The sequence below is a fragment of the Camelus dromedarius genome, chromosome 26 (genome assembly GCF_036321535.1).
Source record: "Camelus dromedarius isolate mCamDro1 chromosome 26, mCamDro1.pat, whole genome shotgun sequence".
NCBI classification, from domain to species: Eukaryota; Metazoa; Chordata; class Mammalia; order Artiodactyla; family Camelidae; genus Camelus; species Camelus dromedarius.
Window position 1 is genome coordinate 22,395,952 of NC_087461.1, and position 22,800 is coordinate 22,418,751.

Here is a 22,800-nt window from a genome sequence, read left to right on the forward strand (position 1 = left end):
GTCCGGTACCCACCTACCTCGTGTAAAAGTGCCTTGGCGTCTTTCAGAGTCAAGGCACCGCAGAAGGAGAGTAGGGCTTGTGCTGTTCCAGAAAGAGCAGGCGCGACTGAGCCAGCCTGCAGGACCCAGGCGCCACCTGCCACGCTTAGGGACCAGCCTCTCGGTTGAGACCAGGCGTCCAGTGCCTGAGCACCAGCCTTCTTCAGTACCCTTGTGGAGTCTGGCCACTTTCCCAGGAGCTTCCAGGGGACTGAATGAGGTGTCCGCTGCTCAGGGAACGCACAAACCATCAGGACGTGCCACATCCCTGTAGGCACGGTGTCTGATTATTTTGAACATCACTCCAACACAAACCCTTGTGCCCACCCCACCACACACACACAGCCCCTCCCTCGCAGGACATATACAACAGTGCCCCTCAGTGAGTTTGGGACTTGATATCTCATTGCTTCTGCTTTCTGTTCGAATCCCGAGGCCAGGAATTACAATATCCAGGTCAGGCATAAAATGAGTGAGAGGGAAACGGAAGCTTAATCTGTCAAGACATTCCAGCCACATCGTGGCTATTTGAAATCTTTTCTAAAAAAAAATTTTTTTTGGCTGGGGAAAGTAATTAGGTTTATTTATTTTTAGAGGAGGTACTGGGGATTGAACCCAGGACCTCAAGCGTGCTAAGCATGTGCTCTACTGCTTGAGCTATACCCTCCCCCTGAAATCTTCTCTATGGAATAAAGTCAACTCTTGGGCCTAAAAAGAGACCGGTGGTCATCAGATCAGTCACAGATAGTCTATAAATAGAAGAAAAACCTTCACTCTCATTATTATCAAATAAGTACAAATTCTAGTAATCAGTTAAGTATCACTTTTTTATTAGATATCAAAAATTATAAAGATTGAGACTATCTATGTTTGCACAATGTAGAGGAATAGGCACCCTCAGAGACTTTCTGAAGATGAGATGACCCTTTTGAGTCTTGAACTGGGCTGAGAAGGATAAGCTTTCATACCCACCACATAGGACCAGCTGTTGGGTATGGGGAAGGGACGTGACCTTGGCCCAGGCAGCTGTGCAGCTGAGGCCATCCCTGAGGGGCTGATAGCTGAAGGAAACTTGCTGACAGCATTTCCAACAGCTAGGTAGATATTCTTAATCCCTGAAAAAAATCTAGGCAGCCCAGTGGTACCCGCCACAGTATATTAGCCTATTTATTCCCTCTGATCACCCAATAAGGCAACCATAATTATTGCTGCTCTGGAGATGAGAAGACAGGTTCAGAGAGGTTAACTTGCTAGGAGGTGGCAGAACTGGAATCCCAAAGCCCTCCACCTTCCCATGAGTCCCTGCTCTTCCAAAGCATCCAGGCGTGGAAGAGCATCTGCCCTTCAGAGAAGAAGGCCGTATGATCGCTGCCCGTCACGTGCAGGTTGCTCCTCCTTTGACTGAGTCAACCAGAAATCTTGCCTGCTTTATTAGCATGGTCCCCCATAAACATGGGAGACAGTTTTAAAATATATCTTCACCCCCATCATGACACCAGCTTGTCTTCTTGACATGTCTAACTTCCTAGTTTAAATCTAACTTTCCTCGAAATGGGTTCCATCATGGAGTCATTGTCAAGTCACGGTCAACTTTCAGCTGTCCTTACAAGTCTGAGCTAAGAATTTTACTTTGGTCAGAAATATCTCACCCAGCACCGCCTCTCACCCACTAGGACAGCTACTGTAAAAAGACCAAAAAATAGTAAGAGTTGGCAGGGATGTGGAGAAACTGGAGCCCTTGTGCTCTGCCAGTGGGAATGTAAAATGGTGCAGCTGTCGTGGGAAACAATATGGTGGTTCCTCAAAAAATTAGAAACAGGACTACCATCATGACCCACTTTCTGGGTATGTACCCACAGTAACTGAAAGCAGGGTCTCGAGGAGGTGCTACCTGTCCATCACATTCACAGCAGCTTTATTCACAACATCAGTTGGAGGCAACCCGCATGTCTACAGATGGATGAATGGCTAAGCAAAATGTGGTCTGTCCATTCAGCAGACTATTATTCAGCCCTAAAAAGGAAGTTCTGCCACTTGCTACATCATGGGTGAACCCTGAGGACATTATGCTAAGTGAAATAAGCCTGTCACAGAAGGAAATACCGGCTGTGTAATTCTACTTACACGAGGAACCTAGAGAAATCAAATTCACCCAGACGAAAGGTGGAATGGCTGTACCAGGGGTTTGAGGGAGAGGTAAATGAGGAGTCGGGGTTTAGTTTTGCAAGATGTAGAGAGTTCTGGAGATGGACGGCAGTGATGCTTGCACAATAACGTGAATGTACTTAAAGCCACTGACCTGTACATTTGAAAATGGTTAAGGTGGTAAATTTTATGTTACATGCATTTTACTACAATTTAAAAAAATTTTTTAAGACTATCAAACTGAAAAATAGATACCAACCTCAGCACAATCAAACATATTGGGGAGCTTCTGGTGAGTAACCAGACTTCTCAGTCACACTCATCTCCTTTCCCGGCCTCCTGCCTCCTGACATATTTGGAAGAGGTATTGGTGAAGAGTGCCAGGGGTGAGAAGTGGCTGGAACACTCAGGAAAAAAAAAAAAAACATGTCTGGAACCCGAAACAGATGCCAAGGCTGTACAGGCCAAGTGTATGTAAGAGGGACATGCTCTCTTATGTGAGAGAGCGCTCCCAAAGGAGCAGTTTGGTGCTCACATTGAGCAAGCGATAAATAGCAGGGCTCTGCTATGTGATGGCACCAAAAGGGGTAGCAGGGGCGCCCAAAGGAGTAGACGGCACCTTCAAGGGTCTCACCATCTCTATTTGGGAAGGCAGGATGTTTACAAATGGGAAAAATCATACTTTCAGAAATTCGTATTAAGTGCCAAGGGGGAGGATGCACTGTGCATCCAGGGCGGGTACAGGAATTGAGGGGAAGGAGAGAGAGATTCAGGCTGCGCTGGGTTAGTAAGGAAAGGCTTTGCACAGGTACAGTTTGAGCTGGTTTGAACCACAGAACTGTGCTACTAGAATTGGTTTTAGGAAAAGTTACCATGTCTGGTTGATGCAGTCTTAAGCTTCTCAAACTCATTTACTCTGTGGCTTAAAAAGGGGAGCTCCAAGCATATACCAGGAGCAAAGGTTTCTGGTTTTCCTCTGCTTAGTCCCAACTGTAGAAGAGGAGAATCCTTGCTGTTTTGTTCTGTGCTGTGAGGACCTCACATACCCTTTCTAGATGGGTGTCTGGTGAAATGAACACAAGCCTGGGATAAATCCCCTTCCGCCCACTGCCAAGCCAGGCTTTTCCTCATTCTGCCAAGATCGGGTGCTAATCCTGTCCTAGCCCCTTGTTTTCCAGCTGACATTGACTCCCAGCTTTCCAGGGAGTGGGGGGAGGTCCCATAAACAAAACGAGCCACCCAAGTGCCTCCTGGTAGTGTTTCTTCCATATTCGGTCCTGTCAGCAGGACTGGGTGTGAAACTGTGTTGCCATTAGTCAAGTCCATTTCACCTGCCTCCACTAATCAAGGTCCTTCTAATTGTTGCTACAGAAGACTTGCATGCCCTCCACCTGGCATGTAGCCCCAGTTGTTTTCCCAGAACTTGGGGCCAGCTGTGTCTCGGTCAAGCTGAGCCAGTTAAGACTGGATAGGATCACTGACTCTCCAACAGGCATGCGCGAGTCTGAAGTCAGAGGAGGGCTGAAAACTCCACCCTCAGATGGTGCTAAGAGCGCCCTTTTTTTTTTTCCCTGAGACATGGAATCTCATCAGTGAATCCCCCCAAACCATGTTTTTCTACAGCAGGTTTGTTAACCTTTGCCCTGCCAGCATGGGGACCCCTCCCACCTGCCCCCTGCCACATGCCCTGGGAGGGACACACTGGTTGAGGGCCAGTCACCTACAGCTTTTGTTCAACCCTCAATAGCAAACTGAGCCCTCCACATGACAGGGGGCCACAGCCCCCTCTGCCCTCCAGGGCCCTGGTCTGGATGATCATTTATAAGGTTATGGTTGGCCCATCGATGGGTTCCACACAGGGGCCTGACCTCTGCCTCACCCACAGGGCAAAGGCCAGGAGCAACCCTTTGGCGCTGCTTCCAGAATGACCAAACCGCCTCCTGCTCCTTGTCAAGGGTCCTCACAGCACAAGTGCTCATGGACCAGGTGGCTCCAGACCCCGCACAGGGAGGAACGGGTCTGGACAGGACACAGGCCACTGATACCGGCTCAGCGGCTCTCAGGCAGGGAAGCAGGTCGCACCTGCCCGAAGTTTTCTTCTACAAAGTCCCCCCGAGACAGACCCACTGAATGACCAAGGGAGACCCTTTCTGAGTCAATCCCACTGTGCCCGAAGCTTGCCATGTGTCATACATCTCATTTAATCCTCACAACAAGCCTTCCTCTATGGAAGGAGAAAATCGTACTGTCCGGCTACAAAGCATTCTTAGCGCTGAGCGTAGAAATGGCCGCTTCCTCTGTGCCCCGACGTCACGCGCGCAGCAGGGCAGCTGCATCCATGGTGCCGGCAGGTCCGCCATCCGTGGGGCAGCTAAGGGCGCCCATTTTTGAATGTGCAGAGGGTGTAGCTCAGTCACACCTGGGCAGAACAGTGATGATGACCACACCTTTCCCCACGCTCCCACGCTCAGTCCCTCCAGCCACTACTTTATCCCATAAACACCCCAGCCCCTGGCCTTCGGGGAGGCAGATCTGAGATCTTTTGTTCTTCTGTAGCCCCTCTTTGCTGCTCACCTCAGCATCTCAGCCTTTTGGCTTGAAAAAACCTTTCTAGAAACTGGGGGAAAACAAACGTGATTCAGTAACAGATGCTTGGATATTTGTTAAATGAACTCATGGACAAAAGGGACACAGATAAGATGGGAAATGAATTGTTTCCCGATTGTTTAGTTGGAGCTGCTGGTAACTCAGAAATGCGCAAGGGAAATGACAAATTCTGCTGTCTGGTTTTCCTACTGAAGTCTATTTTTTCAAATTTATTTTAAATTTAAAATTAGTTTCAAAAGTTTATTGCAGAGCAGTGCTCCATACACGCTGTTCACACTGACTTGCCTCATATACATTTTCTTTCCAATTGTTGCATAATCCTTAGACCTTGTTAGTGATTCTCTTATTTTCCCTAATTTCTGGCTAGACCTGAGCTTAAGTTGGGTGTCCTTACAGAGAAACGGACAAAAACGGTGAAACTAGATTTAGGAAGACGTGTGTTTGGCCGAACGGCATGAGACTCTCTTATTTTCTTTTTTTCTCATTAAAGCTCGAACTAGATTTTTTTTTTTTAAAGGACTATGTCTCCGTGCCACCCGCAGCTGGTGCAGAAAAATAGTGCTCTGTTAAGTTCCCCCCGTCCTCGCCGACTGGAAATTCAAACCGAAAATATCTGAAAACTTTCCCCGGATCTTGAGACGTTAGGTTTCACTCATAAATGCTGAAGGTTTTCCGCTGTCCTGCTCAAGAAGTTACCCTCATCTTCATTCTTTAAAGAGTTGGAAAGATCCAGTCTAATGTTTTAAGAAGGGTGGTTGGAATGGAGAAGTCTTGGAAGGAATCCTGTGTGAGAACATGTGTGTCCACCCTTATACACTCCCTGATGTCTTCCTTAGGCCCTTCACTAACTGCCTATAATATACATTGTTCCAGATTTGAGAAGAAGCCTCTCATGACATAAAATTGTGAGGTGGTGGGTTTTTCAGGAGAAGGATGCACATCTCAATACACTGTACTTCAGAGCATTACTTTCGGCTTGGGTAAAGAGCTAACTGAATGAAAGAAAGTGATTTAACACGCCAGTCATACATCAATCACTTTTATTAGCTGCAACCCCAAGTTTTCCTAAAACGGTAATATTTCATTTTTACTGTTTTTACATCCATCAAAGCCACTCCACCACCATACTGCAAAATTGCCCGTCTGCAATTAAGTACCCTGATCCATGCACTTTGATTTTGTTAGTAAGTGGACAAAGATTACATTATCTCGTTGAGAAAACATCTTCCTTGGACACCTTGTTCCGTCTTGGTTTTCTTTAAGAGTTCACGCAAAGGCTTTTTCAAAGGTTGACTCTTTGTCCCTTCACAAGGCGTGCTCGCAGCATCCAGACATCCTGGAAATAATGCCAAACACGATGAATGTACCTATTCACTACATGCCAAAGTAGACTTTTCTAGCATCTACAAATAGTTAAATAGGAGAAAGGAAGGAAGGAAGGAAGAAAAGAAAGAAAGAAAGGAAGAAAGGGAGAAAGAAAAAGAAAGAAAGGAAGGAAGAAACAGAGAAAGAAAAGGAAAGAAGGAAAGCAAGCAAGCAAAGCAAAAAGAAAGACACCACAATAGTCCTTAGTAAATAAACCGCATTCTGAGACTCCAGTTCATTTCCTGGCCAGCGTCTACAGTCATGTTTAGTAAGCCAAGACAGTGAGTCCCCAGCCCTGTCGCACTTGGCGCCTTGTTGGTTACAGGTGTGGGAACTGGCCGCTAGGTCTGGTCACGGTACAGTTTACTCCCCAGCTCCTGCTTCCCTCTGTGATGTCCGCCTGCCCTGTGCGGAGGCATCCACTCCTGATGAGATCATCATCATGGCAATGACGGGCTGCTGGGGTGTTTGCTTCCCCCTACCCCTTCTTCTTTGTTCCTAATAAAACAATTCATAGTTTCTTGTTTATTTGGGGCGAAAGCAAGCTACGGCGGGAAGAATGATTTTGGGATTGGAGCTGACTGTAAAATCTGTCACTTATGTTACGATGCCAACTTCTCAACCTTTTTATTTTCTCACTAAGAGCATGAAGCTATAATGATTGCTCCACTCGGTTTTGGTAAAGAAAAGGAGAAAAGGGATATGAACGTGTTTGTGTCCCAAAGAACTGTGTGTAGCAGAAGTCAGTGTTGTTCTTCCAAGTAAAGCCAATGAAGCGGAAGGACAGAAAATACAGGGCCTGATTCATTTAGCACAAACTCGACACGCCTCAAACATAATACGCACTTTTTTTTCCTGCTTTAAAATTCAGAGTGTTGGATGGAAGTTCCAGTTGGCAGAGTATGTTGCCTTTGTAAGGCGTTTAAGTACTGGACAAACTGAGAAGGATAAGACTTTGTAGGATGTGCAGACGTGAAGTCAGAGCATCTTCAGATACGGGATACATTCATAGATTCTAGCAAGAAAAGGGGTTGAGGGCGGAGGAAGATTCTTGAGCTGCAAGGTTGCTTCAGAAGACAGCAGCCTGCCACTGGTGTGTGTGGCTCTTCAAAGTACCAGGAGGCCCAGTTATCACTACACTCCGTCTGTCTGGGGGTCATGTCACCCCCATAGGAGACGCATGCATTTATGATCATTTAATGCAGATTTTAAAAGTAGGATCAGCTTCTTGGTTCAGAGGCTAAGTTCTCTCTACAACGCAAATAATGTTTGTCTATTTGCCTTGACTGATAACTTGATCAGCAGCAGCATGTAATGTCCACCAGTTAAAAATAAATCTCCAGGGGATGCGTATCAGCTAAGAGAGCACGAGACAAGCTGTCTCAGGCCGGCTGCGGAGAAGCGCCAGGGACCTGCCATCCCTGCCACACGCAGGCTCTCACTGAACTCCGCCTGCAAACTGACCCACACGATCACCTGCTGGAGAACTGCTTTCTGGTATGAGATCTCCCCCCATGTGGCATCATAGGAGAGTTACTAAACATCTGAAGAAAAGCAAACACCAAGATCTTTTTAAAATTTTTATTATTATTACTTCTTAATGGAGGTACCGGGAACTGAACGCAGGACCCTGTGCATGCTAAGCACACGCTCTACCACTGAGCTACACTGCCCCCCACCCCACCCCCAAGATCTTTGTCATTTCATACAAACATACCTTCAGGCTCAGGCTGGCATCGTTCAATCCATGGCGTTTCCTGGCTACCTCTAAAACTTCCTTTTCAATATTTTCTTGACTGGTGCCCTTCACATCGATATAGTGGCAGTTAGCACCTGCAAAGTGGCAGGAAATTGCCTGTGCAAAGTGAACCCAATTCATGTCAGGAAAAACAAAATAAAACATCCCATTAACACCAGCAACCAAGCAAGGATTCTTCTTTGAGAAAGTCAGTTCTTTCACTGAGGATTTGATTTCTAGATTGGATGCTGTTCTCATATGTCCTAAATCCATTTCTTGATGGCTGAATTGCTTTTTTTTCCCCCCCAGCTAAAGGCTAATTGGGAAATTACAAGTTTTTATCTATCTGTGTATATTTGTTTTCCAAAGGTATATATGGGGGCAGGGAACATACTTCCATCAGCAAGGAGTCTTTAACTTGTTAGCATTTGATTTTTCTAATCCTAGAGAGGAATGTATTCCAGGGATTTTCATACCCCCAGTTATAGAAGTTACTCTGTCGAGTCTCTAATGAGTTGGTATTTCAGTGGCCACAGACTATGGGGTGGAAGGGAAACTGAAAATACCATGTAAAGGAAAATAAAACACACACCTCCCTCTCGAATCAAAAGGACATTTAAAGTCTGACAGCGTTTACAAACGACACCTAACTTACTTCCTTCTGAAGGTAAGATGGGTGTTATTTGGTTTTGCCCCATTCTGTAAACCCATCTCAGCTGCAAGTCAGTGGTTAAAGCACACCTTCCTAGACCCAAGTTAGTCATCTTAGGGGGGGGTCACACTCATCAGAAGAGCTTCCTACTCTGCCCGAAACATCAAATTTCTAGGCAGTTGAGTCAAAAACTCCATGTCCCATGGAAGCACCAGTGACATTCCAAACCATATCGGAGCCTGAGTCAAAAGGACAAGATGTGCGCTCCTACCTACCTGTTTTTATGTATTTTAATGAGTAATATTTTCCCAAACATTAAAGCGGTTTAAAAATATTGAGAAATTACAAATTCGGTATGTTAAACTCAGACATTATTTCCAGCGTTGCACCTGAACCCCCCCATACGCATGGTTCAGAGGGTTACACTAGTGGAGTCTGATCCTGTCTTTATTTAAAATGTTGGCATGGTGATCACCATGGATTTAGGGGCGTTAATTTTGATTTTTTTTAAAATACTGCATTAAAATATTAGTTAACTGGATTGCTGAGTTTTTTGGTGCCCCAGAGGAGAGCGCCTTCTCACCACACCCTCATCCCGTTCCTCTGAGCCTGGTGGAAAAATGAACGAATGGAAGACGAAATCTGGCAACTAACCCTGGGCCTCAGGGAGACACAACGAGTTGTGATAAACTGGAAAGCTTCACTTGGTCCCAAAGAGGCCCCCAGTATTCAGTACCAACAGCCATGTTATCAGGGGGAAATGTGAGCCCACGCCACTGACAGATCTGCTTGATTTTAGAGAAGCAAGAAATCTGGGAATTTATGAGAAATTTTGTCAGTTTTTAATGTAAGCAATGAAATTAAGTTGAAAACACTCCGCAGCTGAGGGTACTCAGCTAACACGGCTGGCTGCTAAACCTGATTTCTGGGTGACCAAGTCTGATCTTTGTTTTCTATCAGTAATACTGTTCCCAACAGCAATCATATTACAACCTTCCCTCCTCTACGAGTATACACATTCCAAATTTGATTATGTGAGTATGTCTGCCATTGTTGTAGCCTCTGAAGACACAGGCTCTCAGCTGCCAAGGAAGCTCTTGCTCTGAAGCAATTCTGTGACCCTTCGTGGTTCAGTATCAGTAGGGCTGGAAGCCTGAGGCCACCTGGCTTCTTTCTGATATGAGCAAAACAGCATGAGGGAGGCAAATCTTATTTCCTGGTTGACATACTGGACTAAAGGCCAGATCAGTTAAAAGTCACGTATCTTTTAGATTTTAATATATTTTGACATTTCTGTTTGTAACACATTCATCTTCGGAAAGAAGGCAGTAATGTTAACATGTACCTTCCGGAATCCTTGACTTTTGTTGCGACCGGATCCATGGATGAGCAAAGGATGAAAGAAAACGGTGTCTCCCTTCTCCATTATGACGTGCACCCGGGCATTGTCTTTGTCATAGTCCTGGATCCCATGGAACATGATGTTCACTCCTCCCTAAATACAGAAGAAGAGCCAGGTCTGTATGTGAGGAAGCCAACGGTTAAAACCTGATCAATGACTCACCAGGAAAAACAAAGTCTCTCTAAGTTCTTCCAAGAGAAAGAAATAAGTTAGGTTGAAAAAGAAAACAACTTAAGTATACAAAAGCTTCTCAGATGACTGGTTTTAGAAGGCTCCCTGTTGACATTCAAATCATGGACTTTTTTTTTTTTTTTTTTAGACCAAATGAAAATTTTGGAATTTCCACCTACCCTTCATCACTGAAGGTATGAAAATAAGTGAAGCTCAAGATCAGCTTTGCATTTTGCGGTAACACAGGAGACCACCTTTCCAGACCAACCCATGACTGTTCTTTCCCAGCATGCTATTCTCTTCACCTGGAACTTTGCATCAGTCATTCTCTATTGCTCAGGATATCTCTGAGAAACTACTCTCCCAAACTAGGCGAGAGAAAATACTTAACTTTCCTGAGCTCATAAACTACTCATGTCCAGAGTAAAGAAAGAAGGACAGTGAAGTAAAACACTGTGTTTGTTTATAACTATTTCCGAAGTTAGTTATTGCTTTATGTAATGGTTATGTCTTTATGGGAGAAACTAAAATGAGAAGTGACTTAAAGTGTATAAGCCTTTATGGGTTTTTGGATCCCATTTCCTTTCCTAAGACTATCCCCAATCCAGATTCCTTCTGGGGAATAACTACTTCCTTACTATTCTGTGTTGAGACTTTGATTCAGTGAACTTCTTTCCTGCCCTGGGTGGTTATGTGACCAAGATAAGCCAATGTGAACCCCGACTGCAACCACTTTGAATCTGAGCAGAGGATCAAAGAGACCAGACATATCAGAGTTCAGCTGCCCATGCCAGGTGCCCCACCCCAACTGTTCCTAACCAGCAAGGACTCCAGCTTTCCTACCTCCCAGAGCAGCCAGCCTTTCCACGGACTCAGCGTGCACCTGCGGCTTAAGTCAGGGAGCGCCCACTTCTGTTACTTGCACCAACCTTCCCTAAACCTCAACTTGATGAATTTCAGATTTTATATCAGAATCTAGACTCAAATGTTTTCATTTAGCACTAATCCTCAGTGCAAGAATTCTGACACCATATTGTAAACTAACTATACTTCAATTAAAAAAAATACATAATAAAAAAAAAGAACTCTAACTAATTGACACAGAAGTTCCAAAGCCACATTCTTCACTTTGTACAGAACCACATCCTTTCATCCTGCCTTAACAACAGGTGCTCTTCCCATTCTGATCATCATAATGGGGTTTTAAGACCTTATTTCCTTACCCCTGAAACACCAAGGGTCTCCTCTCTGGTTTCTCTGCCTCTGGACTCCTACACCTGCAATATATTCTGTACCAGACCACAAGGGTATCTTTCTCGAAGATCTGCTTTGATCTCATCACTCATGGGCTCCAACACATTTAACAGTCCTTCAGCATCGCCAGCTGAATTGTAAACCATGGAACAGCCACAGAACGGAATCCTACTCAGCCCTCCCCAGAGCCTCTCTCTGCTGGTCTCTCCAGCTGGAAGGAGACCCTCTTTCTTACTCCAAGAGCTACCAGTCAGTGTGTTAAGACTTACTTGGCACACACATCTGGTAGTGCCATGTTTATGTCTTATCTCTGCAGTGAGGTTTTATCATCTCAGATCCCACACAGCACCACCAAAGTTCGCCTCATTGGTTGGCTTTCAAACACTTGTTAAAAGAACACAGACGATCATTTTATCTGACATCCTTGAATTTTCCCTGACCCTCATCCGAAATCCTAGAACAACATTTTGCTAAGAAAAGGTATGCCATCTTGTTGGCAAAGCTCCTTACATGTACTGATGTGAAATCAAAACCAACAAAAGATTCTGATCAAGATGCAGCTGCCAGGCAGACTCACCTCCCACTGCGGATAATCGTGTGGCTTCAGGGTGCCCTTGTGTGTGCCTGGGAGCACCACCAGACAGCCGTTGCTCCGGTCAATGTGCTCCATGGCCGTCCAAGCACAGACGATGCTGCTGCTGGGCCGGAAAGGGAAATAGTGCAGGTCCTGGTGCAAGGGATGCCGGGATGTCTTCCTGCCTGAAGCCAAGCCCGCCGTTAAAGTCAGCAAACTCGAGCCTCAGAATTCCTTCCCTCTGCCTGAAAAGCCAGAACGGTGGCCCGTCCCCACAAAAGCCAAACATGACACAAAGCTAAAGAAAACCAGCCCTGACAGAAGCACCAAACTGGAGCACTGAGTCAGCACAGTGACTCCAGATCCCGTAATTCTTTCTGGGTTTCTGGTAGCCAAGTCCTTCTTGCAGTGTTTTCTAGCAAGCTGTGCATAAGTCATCATCTCTACTGTGTTTTATTCCTTTGCAATTCTGGTATTCCCCCTAAAAGTTTAATTAAATTAAAGAGAGTGGTCGAATTTGAGGTCCTCCAATAGCCTTCAAAGTGGCTAATACAAAAAAATATATATTAATTAATTAACGAAATAAAAGGCCTCTCAGGTTTCCCCACCACACTGGAAGCATTTGGTGTGCAATCACTGTGTAGAACCAGAGATGCTGTGACCACATTTACATTTTTCCCTAGTTTTTCCCTCCGAACGTGGTTCCCCAGGGCCACCAGATCTCTCCACGCAAGACATCCATGGAGGGAAAGACTTGGTGATGTTAAGCTACAGGCCTGTCACACAAACCCCTCCCGACCATCAGGAAAAAGTTAGTAAGGACCAAGGATCTCTAATAGCCAGTTTACCACTACTGCTGGTACAGCTGAATTTCTCAGTGTGGACCAAGAGCCATCTGCATTAGAATCTCTGGGGGTGGTTAATAAAATGCAGATTCCTGAGTTCTGTTTTCTGAATCAGCCTTTCTGGGAGGGAGGTCTCAGAAGCTACATTTGAGCAAGCACAGGAAATTTTAAGAATAACTATGATATGTGATTTATAGGAACAGTTTTAATTTTGTTAGTGATAATAATGTCCACCAATGAGGAAGGCAGAATCCACGCTCTCACATGGGAGAGAGTGGGTCACACAGCTTAGAGGTGTTGAGTAACGGAAGCCTGTGGTACAGTGTTTATTCAACTGCATCTTTTAGAAGCCAGTTGTCTGAAAATCCAGCGATAACCCTACATTACCATCTGAAATCATTATTATACTTCAATGTTGTTATGACGCAAGCTGTTTTAAGACTTACTTAAATAAAAGTACACATACTCATTTATGCGAAGTTGTTCACATTGCTATAGTTAGAACATCAACCTTATGTACTTTATAATTAAACACCTGTTTTTTTGCTTTTCCTTGACAAATAAGAGCCCTTTACCAGTATCTGGAGGCTTGTTTATCAGCATCGTATGCATGGCCATAATATTGGGTCCAGTGAAGCACTCCACATATTTCAGGATCTAAGGGAGAAGGGGGAAAAAAGTTCATGAGAAATCAGATGCCCAGGACAGGCAAGTGGCACAAAGTACAACTTGCAAGAACCCAGATGGCAAGAGTTTAAAAAAAAAAATCGATCGCTATTTCACAACCTTGCAAACAAACCATAGAAAAGTCACCAACTGGAAATCACTGGAAAGTTACAACACTCTGAATTAAGCAGGCTTTTTGAAGCCAGCTGGGAAAGCAACTGCTTTTTCTCCAAGAAAGACATGGGTTTCTGTGATCTGTCAATGGCACAGGACAGGAATACCCTCCTTTCAACCAAAGCTGTCATCTGCAGGTGCCCAGAGAGAAAGCAGCTTCCCTCTTCCTTCACAGAGACTCTTTGTAAGAAGGGACCTTGAAAGGACCCAACAGTCTTGCAGCTGCCACGAGCAGCCCCGAGGGAAGAGCGGGCTCGGGGGCCACTTCACAGCCAGCACAGCCAGCCGTTCAATCAGCAACTATTTCCCGAGGTCGATGAACCAGGCAGAGGGACAGGAAATGGGGACACAACAGTGAACAAGACAAGCAGATCCCTGCCCTCATGGAGTTCATATTCTAGTGGGAAGAAAGACGCTGAACACACAACAACGTGGGCCACTGTGGCGGAGACCATGCTTCGAGGAGTACACTGTGGTGGGTGCGGGTGAGGGAGGGCTACCTCCTGCATCGGACCCACCTGGAAGGGGGGAAGAGCAGAAAGGACCCACCATCGAATGCCGACTACCGGCCAGGGGCTTTAATCACCCTTTAAGCCTCACAATAATCCCTGAAAGTCAATGCCCCCATTCATGAATGATCCTTTGACACGAACACCCTATACAAGCAAGCTGGAGGCTAATGAGATGCCCAAGTGGGCAGAGCCAGTTAAATGCAAAAGGTGGTTTGCAAACTCCATTTCTGTCTGACTCCAAAAAATGAAGCACATTCTACTGCTTTCTTTCTCACTATTTGATCTCTTGTGCATAATACTGGTAATCTGCATGTGCAACACTTGAAATGTTACCATAATCCTAGGAGTCAGGCCTCATACTTGTTTTTTTCAATAAGAAGTTTGTTTGGTCATTTTTTTTTTTTAATTTTGGGATTCACTTAGGCCAGTATTTTCTAAACTTTTGTCATTCAAGAACCATCCTCACCATGTCCTGCTCTGCTGAATTTCCCAATATATTTAGCCAATATTTTCCCTAAATTAACTTAACTCACTTCTTTTACTTAGGCTTATCCTGATTAATAATATTCAGTTTGAGGTGCTGGTTCACTTTTCCAATACACATTAGAATAAGCACCTGCCTATTAAAATAATGCCTATGTCCTAAAAATCATTGCATGAACCAGGAAATACGTGGTTCACACGTTAGGGTGGTGGGAAATCCGAAAGTCCTGATAAAGCATAACCTACCACAAATTGCCTGTGATTTTCAAGCTTTTTAGCCTTGATCCACCCACACAACGGCCATTTCCATAACAGGATTTGAGGTTGGGAAGAATGGATGGTTCCGAGGGGCCACTTCCCCCGCTGTCCCCAACCCAAGGGGCTGGAAATCACAGGTGGCTTACCTGTACAGTCTTTCTTCATGAGTCAAGTTTTCTAATAGCACCTGGGGTTATAATTTCTAATAAATACTACATGCAAAGTGTCCTTTAAAATCATTCTAAATAAATGGTCATAAACTGTAGTACATTTATGTAACGGAAAGCTATGCAATAGTTCACAAAGTATAAAGTAGACCCATAGTTACTAACATGGAAAGATGTCTCAGATCTACTGTAAGTGGAAAAACAAGGTGACCCCCCCTCGGTGTGCCCCCGTGATATACCAAAGGTGGGGCTGCACAAACACGCTTGCTTATGACTGAAAGAATTCCAGATGAACACACAAAAGAGCTGAACAGAGCGGTGCTGGGGGTGGGAGACCTCACTTTTCACTTCATGCCCTTCGGCACTATTTGGGTACTTTCATAAATATGAATTACTCTTAAAGAATAATAAGTTTCTAAAAAACTAGTTTAAGTTTAAAGACAAACTCACACCTCTACTGACCAGACTCATGAAACAAAAAGGAAAAAAATGCATTTACAATAAATAGCCTCAGTATTTCCACACGCCTTTATCAAATGTGAGAGACTCTCTTTCTCTTTACCACAGAATTCCTGCTCTTCTTAACCAAAAATAATTAGCAAAATTATGAACAGGTTTTGTCAGTCTTGGCACTACTGCCATTTTGGGCTGGATAATTCCCTGTTTGGAGAAAGAGGCTATTCTTTGCGTCCCTGGGCCCCAACAGCAGCACAGCACCCCCCCTGCCCGACAACCAAACGCGTCTCTAGACGTTGCCAAATGTCCACCTCTGATTGAGAACCACCGCCCGAGGGGCGAAAGTGAAAACAGAAGCCTTCAGAAGCAGGAGGCTGCAGAAAGAGAAAGAAAACGCAGGGAGGGCTGGAACCTCAGGCAGGGTGCAGTATCTGAAGAGCTCCTCATCTTCTTGGAAATCCTGGACCTTGGTGATCGTTCTCTCACTCGGCGCATACTCTGACTTTGTAATGGTCGTGTCCCTCATCACCGTCAGTCCCAGTGGTTTCACCTCATTTCTGCAGATTCTTTCAAACTCACGCCTAGAAAATTAAATTGGCAAATGACATGACTTTACCACTGGCTCCAAGCACCTGCCTGGCCTTGTTCTGTGGAAAGACTTGAAGATTTGGGGGGTGGTTTCTCTGCATGAAGGTGGCCTCCAACCCCAGGCTGAATAGTTCTGGTGAAAAGAAGGAGGAAAATAGCCAACTCAGAGGTGCCTGCCTCCGGACTGCGAGGCCGGAACTCCCTACCAGAACTCAGTGTGCCTCAGCACGCGGGTCGGGGGGAAATCTCTGTGATTCGATTTCATCTGAATAAAATCACAGACACTTCCATATCACTACCAAGCACCAGGCCCTGTCCAAATATATTCTATTTGACCCATTTAGTCCTAAAAACAACTCTAGGACCTACGTACCATTATTAGCTCCATTTTACAGACCTGGAGACAGAGGTGTAGAGAGGTCAGCTGCCCCAGGACAGACACTGTTAAGTGGTGAGGTTAAGGTCAAAGCCAGCACTCTGACTCCAGAGTCCAGGTGCTAACCACTTCCTGACAAACCAGGTCCCCAGAAAACATTTGAACACACACAAATTACTCAAATTCCCGTTACACACGCAGAATACGTGTTCCTGTAAAATAGCAAATCTTGTTACTATACCTAAAGCGTTGAATATCAGCGTCGGATACCAAGTTTTTAATGACAAGAAACCCATTTTCTTCATAAAATTTTCTCTGTTCTAGGCTTAGAACATTATTATCCAGAGTATACCTAAAGGAGAAAAAAAAAAAATCTCAAGTCCAATTTAAAAATCACAGCCTAACAATATGTATCTAGAACCTGAGAGATATTTGTACTTTTCTACTCAGCTTTTCTATTTCTAAGACTTTACTATAAATAATTCAAAACAAATTTTAAAGCTTTAAACCTAAAGCATTAATTACTGCCACCAAAAAAACTGAAAGAATGATTAACTCTATTACATCCACTCACTGTGCTATGGCTCAGGCATTAAACACAAAGAACATGTAATAGTATGGACAATGCTTATTGTAATATAATACAACTACAATGATGTGAAACCAAGACACTATGTTTTGGGGGGGAAAAAAGCCTGCAAAGAAACACAAAGAAACAATTTTTTAAAGTGATTGCCCTTATATGATGGAATTATGGGTGAGTTTTTAAAAATTCCTTTTTCTCTGATTTTAAAATTTGTTCTACAATGAGTATGTATGGCTTTTCAGATGGGAAACAAACAATAATTTGTATGTCTTTAATTGTTTAGTTCATGCATTCACAGAAGAAATCAAAGTAAGAAAATCTAAACAAGTATATAACACAAGCACAAACTCAAATCACTCAGTCCGTGCCTCTAGGTTGGAACTGTGGCTCTGTGAGACTATTCCACAGAGATTAATGTCTTCCACTTCAAATGGAATTTAAGGTAAACCAAAGACACTAGCTAATACATCAGTGTGCCCAAACTACAGGCTAATTTAAATGAGATACAATGCTTGAAATTTAAAAAAAAAAATCAGGCATTTCTGACATTTTTCCTTTCTGAAGTTTAAAATAAACATAGAAAATTAAAGTCAGGATCTTCAAAATTTTCCACGATTGTTCTAATTAGAACAAGTTCTGAAAATGGAGGATTTGTATAATGACGTCTCATCAGGTAACATGTATTTTGCATCACAGTTACCACTAGAAAAAAACCTGTATCTACACCATATGGTTAAAAATTCTAAGTTGATCTACTTACTGGAATTGTTGAGGATGGAAACTGGCAGGAGAAACACCCTCTGAGGTGGGTTGAGCTATCTAGGACGTGAATTAAGGCAAATAAAGTAAAATCTAGGAGTCAGCCTTTTGTAGAAACAACATTAGGCCCTGGACTGGCTCTCACAAGGGAAGACCAGTCCTAAACAGACATCAAGCAGGCTAGCTACATACACAAGTTCTGATTCGTTGCTTCCATCACTCCATTTTCACAACAGCCTGAGGAGGTGGCTGGGAGCTTCGTTACTCCTGCAACACAGAGCAGGAAGCCCAGGCTGGGAGGGCTGAGTAACTGGTCCAAGGTCACACCTAGCAGAAAATGGCTGAGCCGAGACTTGACCCACACCACACTGCGTACTTCATAGCTTCCATCTATTTGATTCCACGTGGCTATTGCTTCCACTAAGCTACTGAATGAATAAAACTGGAAAGTTTCCATTCTCAAAATAAGAAGAAACGTGCTATTCAAAAGAGGTGTTTAATTTAGTGGGAGTCCCGTCCAAAATATTAGAAACAGTTTGGCTGGTCATTTAAAAGAAAAAGTCTACCTTTATAGAAAATGTTTGTTGTGGGGAGAGTATAGCTCGGGTACAGCATGTGCTCAGCACACACAAGGTCCTGGGTTCAACCCCCAGTACCTCCAATGAAGAGGAAAAAAAAAAGAAAGAAAGACAGGAAGAGAGAGAGAGGAACGAAGGAAGGAAGGGAAGGAAGGAAGGAAGGAAGGAAGGAAGGAAGGAAGGGAGGGAGGGAGGGAGGGAGGGAGGGAGAGAGAGAGAGAGAGAGAGAGAGAGAGAGAGAGAGAGAAAGAAAGAAAGAAAGAAAGAAAGAAAGAAAGAAAGAAAGAAAGAAAGAAAGAAAGGAAGGGAAAAGAAAAGAAAGAGAAGAAAAGAAAAGAAAGAAAAGAAAAGAAAGAAAAGAAAAGAAAGAAAGTGTTTGTCAGTCCTCAAGATGAAGAGACGTTGTCTCAGTGGAGTGCTTCTCTGTAAAGCGCTGGTTTTCAAATGGGGTAGGGGTGATGGGTATCAGAATTACCTGGAGAACTTTTTCAAGCCCCAAATTTTTCAAACCCCAATAGTTCAAATTCCAAGATTCTGCCTCCAGTCGAAAAATCACTCTGATAGGATTGGGTTGTATCTTTTAGTTGTACCGAGGCTGGAAAATAATTGCAGAACCATGGCGGGTAAAGAAGCACTAGCTGCCTTAAAGGTCTGCAGGGATTCAGCCTTTCAGAGGCCTCGAGATGACCTATGGTTTCGCAAAAGAAAAAAAAAGTCTAATAATAAATTAAAATAAATAATGACTCCAAAAAAAATATGATCTACGCAGTAGAGTATAATTTTAAATATCCTAAAGAACTGGAAATTCCTGCTAGTTTTCTATCTGGTAATCACCACGGATAACTGACTTGGCCTCTCACTGGGGTTTTTTCTTCTCATTTTTTTTTTCATTGTTTCTTTAGCTTAAAGAGTTACTTTCAGAGTGTCACTTCCCATGATCATGTCATCATTTTTGAAAGATGTCTTTACATATAACTTTATATAATTTACGGACAACAGAATAGTCCAGGAGCGAGGCAGGCCAGGAGGCAGAATTAACTAACACCTGTCTGTTTCCCCGCCAAGGCAGAGTGTTAACCTCTTTGTCAGCTGTTCTCAGCAAAACGTGACTGCCAGCATGGTCCAGACAGCAGCCTCCCACTCCAAAGCTCCCTTCATCTCTCTGCTATTCCTGCGTTGTGGTTTTGGTTTCTGTTGTTGTTCTTGGAGAATTTTTTTAACATGTGGAAATGTTTACTATACAAAGCTAATTAGCGTTTACTATATTTACTATATAAAGCTAGTAAATATGAAAAAAAATGGATGCAAAAACCTGTACATATAGTGTGGTCCTAAATAAGTAATTATGCACTTATGTAAATGCATAGAAAAGAAACACACCAACAAGTTTGCAAGTAACGGAATTATGGGTCATACTAATTTTCTTCTTTATGTTTATCCTGCACTTAAAATGTTTTATACTTTAAAAAATTGTTTAATGTTTTAATGTTTTATGTTTTAATTGTTTTATGTTATAATAAAAATGTTTTATACTTTAAAAAATTATTCTTAGCCAAGACATGGAAACAGCCTAAATGTCCATTGACAGATGACTGGATAAAGAAGAAGTGGTATATTTATACAATGGAATACTGTTCAGCCATAAAAACCAACAACATAACGTCATTTGCAGCAACATGGATGTTCCTGGAGAATGTCATTCTAAGTGAAGTAAGCCAGAAAGAGAAAGAAAAATACCGTATGAGATCGCTCGTATGTGGAATCTAAAACAAAAAAAACAAAACAAATACAAAACAGAAACAGACTCATAGACATAGAATACAAACTTGTGGTTGCCAAAGGGGGAGGGGGATGGGAAGGGACAGACTGGGATTTCAAAATGTAGAATAGATAAAAAGATTATACTGTATAGCACAGGGAAATATATACAATATCTTATGGTAGCTCACAGCAAAAAAGAATGTCACAATGAATATATGTATGTTCATGTATAACCAAAAAATTGTGCTCTACACTGGAATTTGACACAACATTGTAAAATGACTATAACTCAATAAAAAAAATGTTTTAAAAAATTATTCCTTATTCCAGAATTCACCTTTCTTGAGACTAGCGAAGGTTGGGAAGAAACCTTCCGACGACAAAATTTCCAGTAGTCTACCTAAGCCTAAACCACACACATAGTCCCTGAGAATCCAGGCAGAGCTCCAGTACCCAGAGCCACTCCCCACATCTGGCAGTGTACACTGAAACGGATTAAAATGAAAGCTTCAGTCCCTCAGCCGCACCAGTCATATTTCAAGTGCTCACAGCCACACGTGGCTGCCACATCGGGCAGTGCTGGCAGAGGACCCTGCCACCACAGTGCGAGTTGGGGCGGACATTGCTGTTCTAGGAAATACGGATGAAAAAACTAAGCTCAACGCTATTATAACAAGGTCCAGCAGGGTCAGAATATTAAATTTTAAAAGTAGTTAACAGACTGGGCCCGGAAACCTTCGTCTAGTTCCAGTTATAACTAGTCCCACTACTACAGGTGGGTCTCACAACTGAACTTGTACCAGAAACAAGTGAAGACAGGTTGCTGGGCGCCACCCCCAGCATTTTGATGCCGCCGGTCCGACATGAGCCGGAGTATGTGGCACCGCTGTAGATAACTGCCCTTGCTCAGCAGTTTTCCTCTCTCCTAGCCTCAACTGTTTTCTCGCCCGTAAAATGACATTACATAATCACCTGAGTTCCCCTTTCTCAGTCTGGGGACGGTATTTTAAATGCACAAACGGTTCTGATACATGAAGGCTTGGAACTCAGCCGGGAGAGCAACAGTGAAAGTGAAAGAAACAACCAGTAAAAATCGTCTTAGGGCAGATTTCAGGATCCTAAACACAACAAAACAGAAGCTAAACAGGTCGCCGAAGGGAAAAAAAAAAATCCCAGGCCGTTTTCTGTTGAGCTTCCAAAAGTTCGCCCTGGATGACTACACTTAATCTGAGCAGGAAAAACAAATCTGCAGAGCGACATGATTTATGAGCCACACAGTGACGGGTCTCGGGATCCAAAGACGGAGGAACCACATTCTGCCGGGACTGCCGTCCGAAGGCGTGGCGAGGCGCGGACCCACGACGCCCAGCCCTCCTCCCGGAGGCCGAGTGAGCGCCGCCCGGCCTCCCCGGGAAGGCAGAGCCGCCGGGCGGTCCCGCCCCGGGAGGGCGCTGCGCCCCCGCCCGCCGCCGCCGCTCCAGGCAGCCCTGCGCCCGCGTCACCGTCTCGGTCTCGGTCTCGGTCCCCGGGCGGCCGCGGCGATGAGGCGGGCCAAGTGCAGGAGGGGGCAAGGCAGCAGGGAGCAGGCCCGCTTGGGACCGTCTTCCCACCCTCCCCTCCCAAAGCCGGGGGCCAGAGGCACCGAGAAGGCCCGGAAGCTGCAGCGACGCCGCTCCGGCCGCTGGGGCCAGCAGGCACGGCCTGCCGGGCGGAGAGACCCCGCCTCCCCCGCCAGGGACCAGGGACGCACCTGCCCCCGCCCCCGGGCCCCAGAGAGGCGCCCAGCACCGGGACGAGGGCGTGGAGCCAGGGGAAGAGCCGGCGCGGCGGCTGCGGGATGCGCCCGGAAAGCCACCACCTCCCCAGCTCCAGCCCCAAGCACCCAAAGGATACGACGGCCCCGGCCGAGCGGCCGCCGAGGTGTCGCAGCAAGATGCGCAGGCGGGCAGAGGCGCGATCTTTGTCCATGGCCTCCGCGGGGACACCAGCGGCCAGGCCTCGGCCCCAGTAGACTCTGCGAGCGGCCCCGCCTCCGGGGGCGGGGAGGTCCCGGGGCGCACGCCGCGCGGCCGAGGCCGCTGGGCCCCTGGGCGCGCCCCCTGGCTGCCCTGCTGGGTGCACGCCCTGCTTCCAGGAGATCCACAGGTCATCCCCGTCCAACTGCGCAGTAAGCCTCGGCCGTAAGGGCACGGTCACTGCGTCAAGGTCGCCCAGGAGGAAATCGAGCCAGATCATGACTCACATTCTTCATTGCATAGTTCAGATCTATTTTATTCCACATGACTGACCTTGAAGCTGCTGTGAAGGAATGAAAATTCAGATGTTCAGCCCTAGCAGTAACATGTCTTTCCAAAAGAGGCGTTTAATTTAGTGGGAATCCAATCCGAAATATTAGAAACAGTTTGGCTGGCCATTAAAAATAAAGAAAAGTGTAGGAAATAAATGGCTCCCTGAAATGTCTGAGCCTAGTCTAGTATAATCTTAAATTTCCTAAAGAACTAGATTGATTGATTGATTTTTTACAATTCAGTGAGTTTGGGAATAATTATTTGTGAAGCCATCACCATCATCCAGGCCATAAACTTCCATCACCTCTCGAAGTTTCCTGCCACACTCTTTATCTCATTATTTTTTCTGTGTGTGG

The 22,800-nt window shown here is 44.8% G+C and overlaps 2 protein-coding genes and 1 non-coding gene across 3 annotated transcripts in view; 1 reads left to right on the plus strand and 2 right to left on the minus strand.

Moving 5' to 3' along the window:
* The window catches only part of MCM10 (minichromosome maintenance 10 replication initiation factor), a 98,720-nt gene extending 87,532 nt beyond the window's left edge, over window positions 1-11,188 (plus strand). Inside the window, exon 21 of the mRNA XM_064479517.1 lies at window positions 10,268-11,188. The gene's annotated coding sequence lies outside the window, so the exon portion shown is untranslated. The remainder of the gene's footprint in view (window positions 1-10,267) is intronic.
* On the minus strand, window positions 4,428-4,545 carry LOC116150605 (small nucleolar RNA SNORA43). Its single transcript, XR_004134337.2, has one exon. It is a non-coding gene; the product is annotated as a small nucleolar RNA SNORA43 (small nucleolar RNA).
* Window positions 5,815-22,205, minus strand: PHYH (phytanoyl-CoA 2-hydroxylase). Its single transcript, XM_031444522.2, has 9 exons — window positions 22,050-22,205; window positions 17,819-17,877; window positions 16,714-16,824; window positions 15,921-16,089; window positions 13,368-13,449; window positions 11,951-12,132; window positions 9,892-10,041; window positions 7,874-8,011; window positions 5,815-6,127 (listed from the first exon to the last, which is right to left on the minus strand). The coding sequence occupies exons 1-9, from the start codon at window positions 22,122-22,124 to the stop codon at window positions 6,074-6,076; spliced, it is 1,020 nt and encodes a 339-aa protein (XP_031300382.1). The 5' UTR covers window positions 22,125-22,205; the 3' UTR covers window positions 5,815-6,073.
* Window positions 22,206-22,800: the final 595 nt, after the last annotated feature.

What these genes read in the sequence shown, in the direction of transcription:
- PHYH (XM_031444522.2), bottom strand. Translation starts at nt 22,124, where the DNA reads ATGGACAAAGATCGCGCCTCTGCCCGCCTGCGCATCTTGCTGCGACAC. An exon ending in AAACAAGCCTCCAGATACTG is followed by an intron (nt 12,133 to 13,367) that starts GTAAAGGGCTCT and finishes GCTTGGCTTCAG; the next exon opens with GCAGGAAGACATCCCGGCAT. An exon ending in ACGATTATCCGCAGTGGGAG is followed by an intron (nt 10,042 to 11,950) that starts GTGAGTCTGCCT and finishes TTCTGTATTTAG; the next exon opens with GGAGGAGTGAACATCATGTT.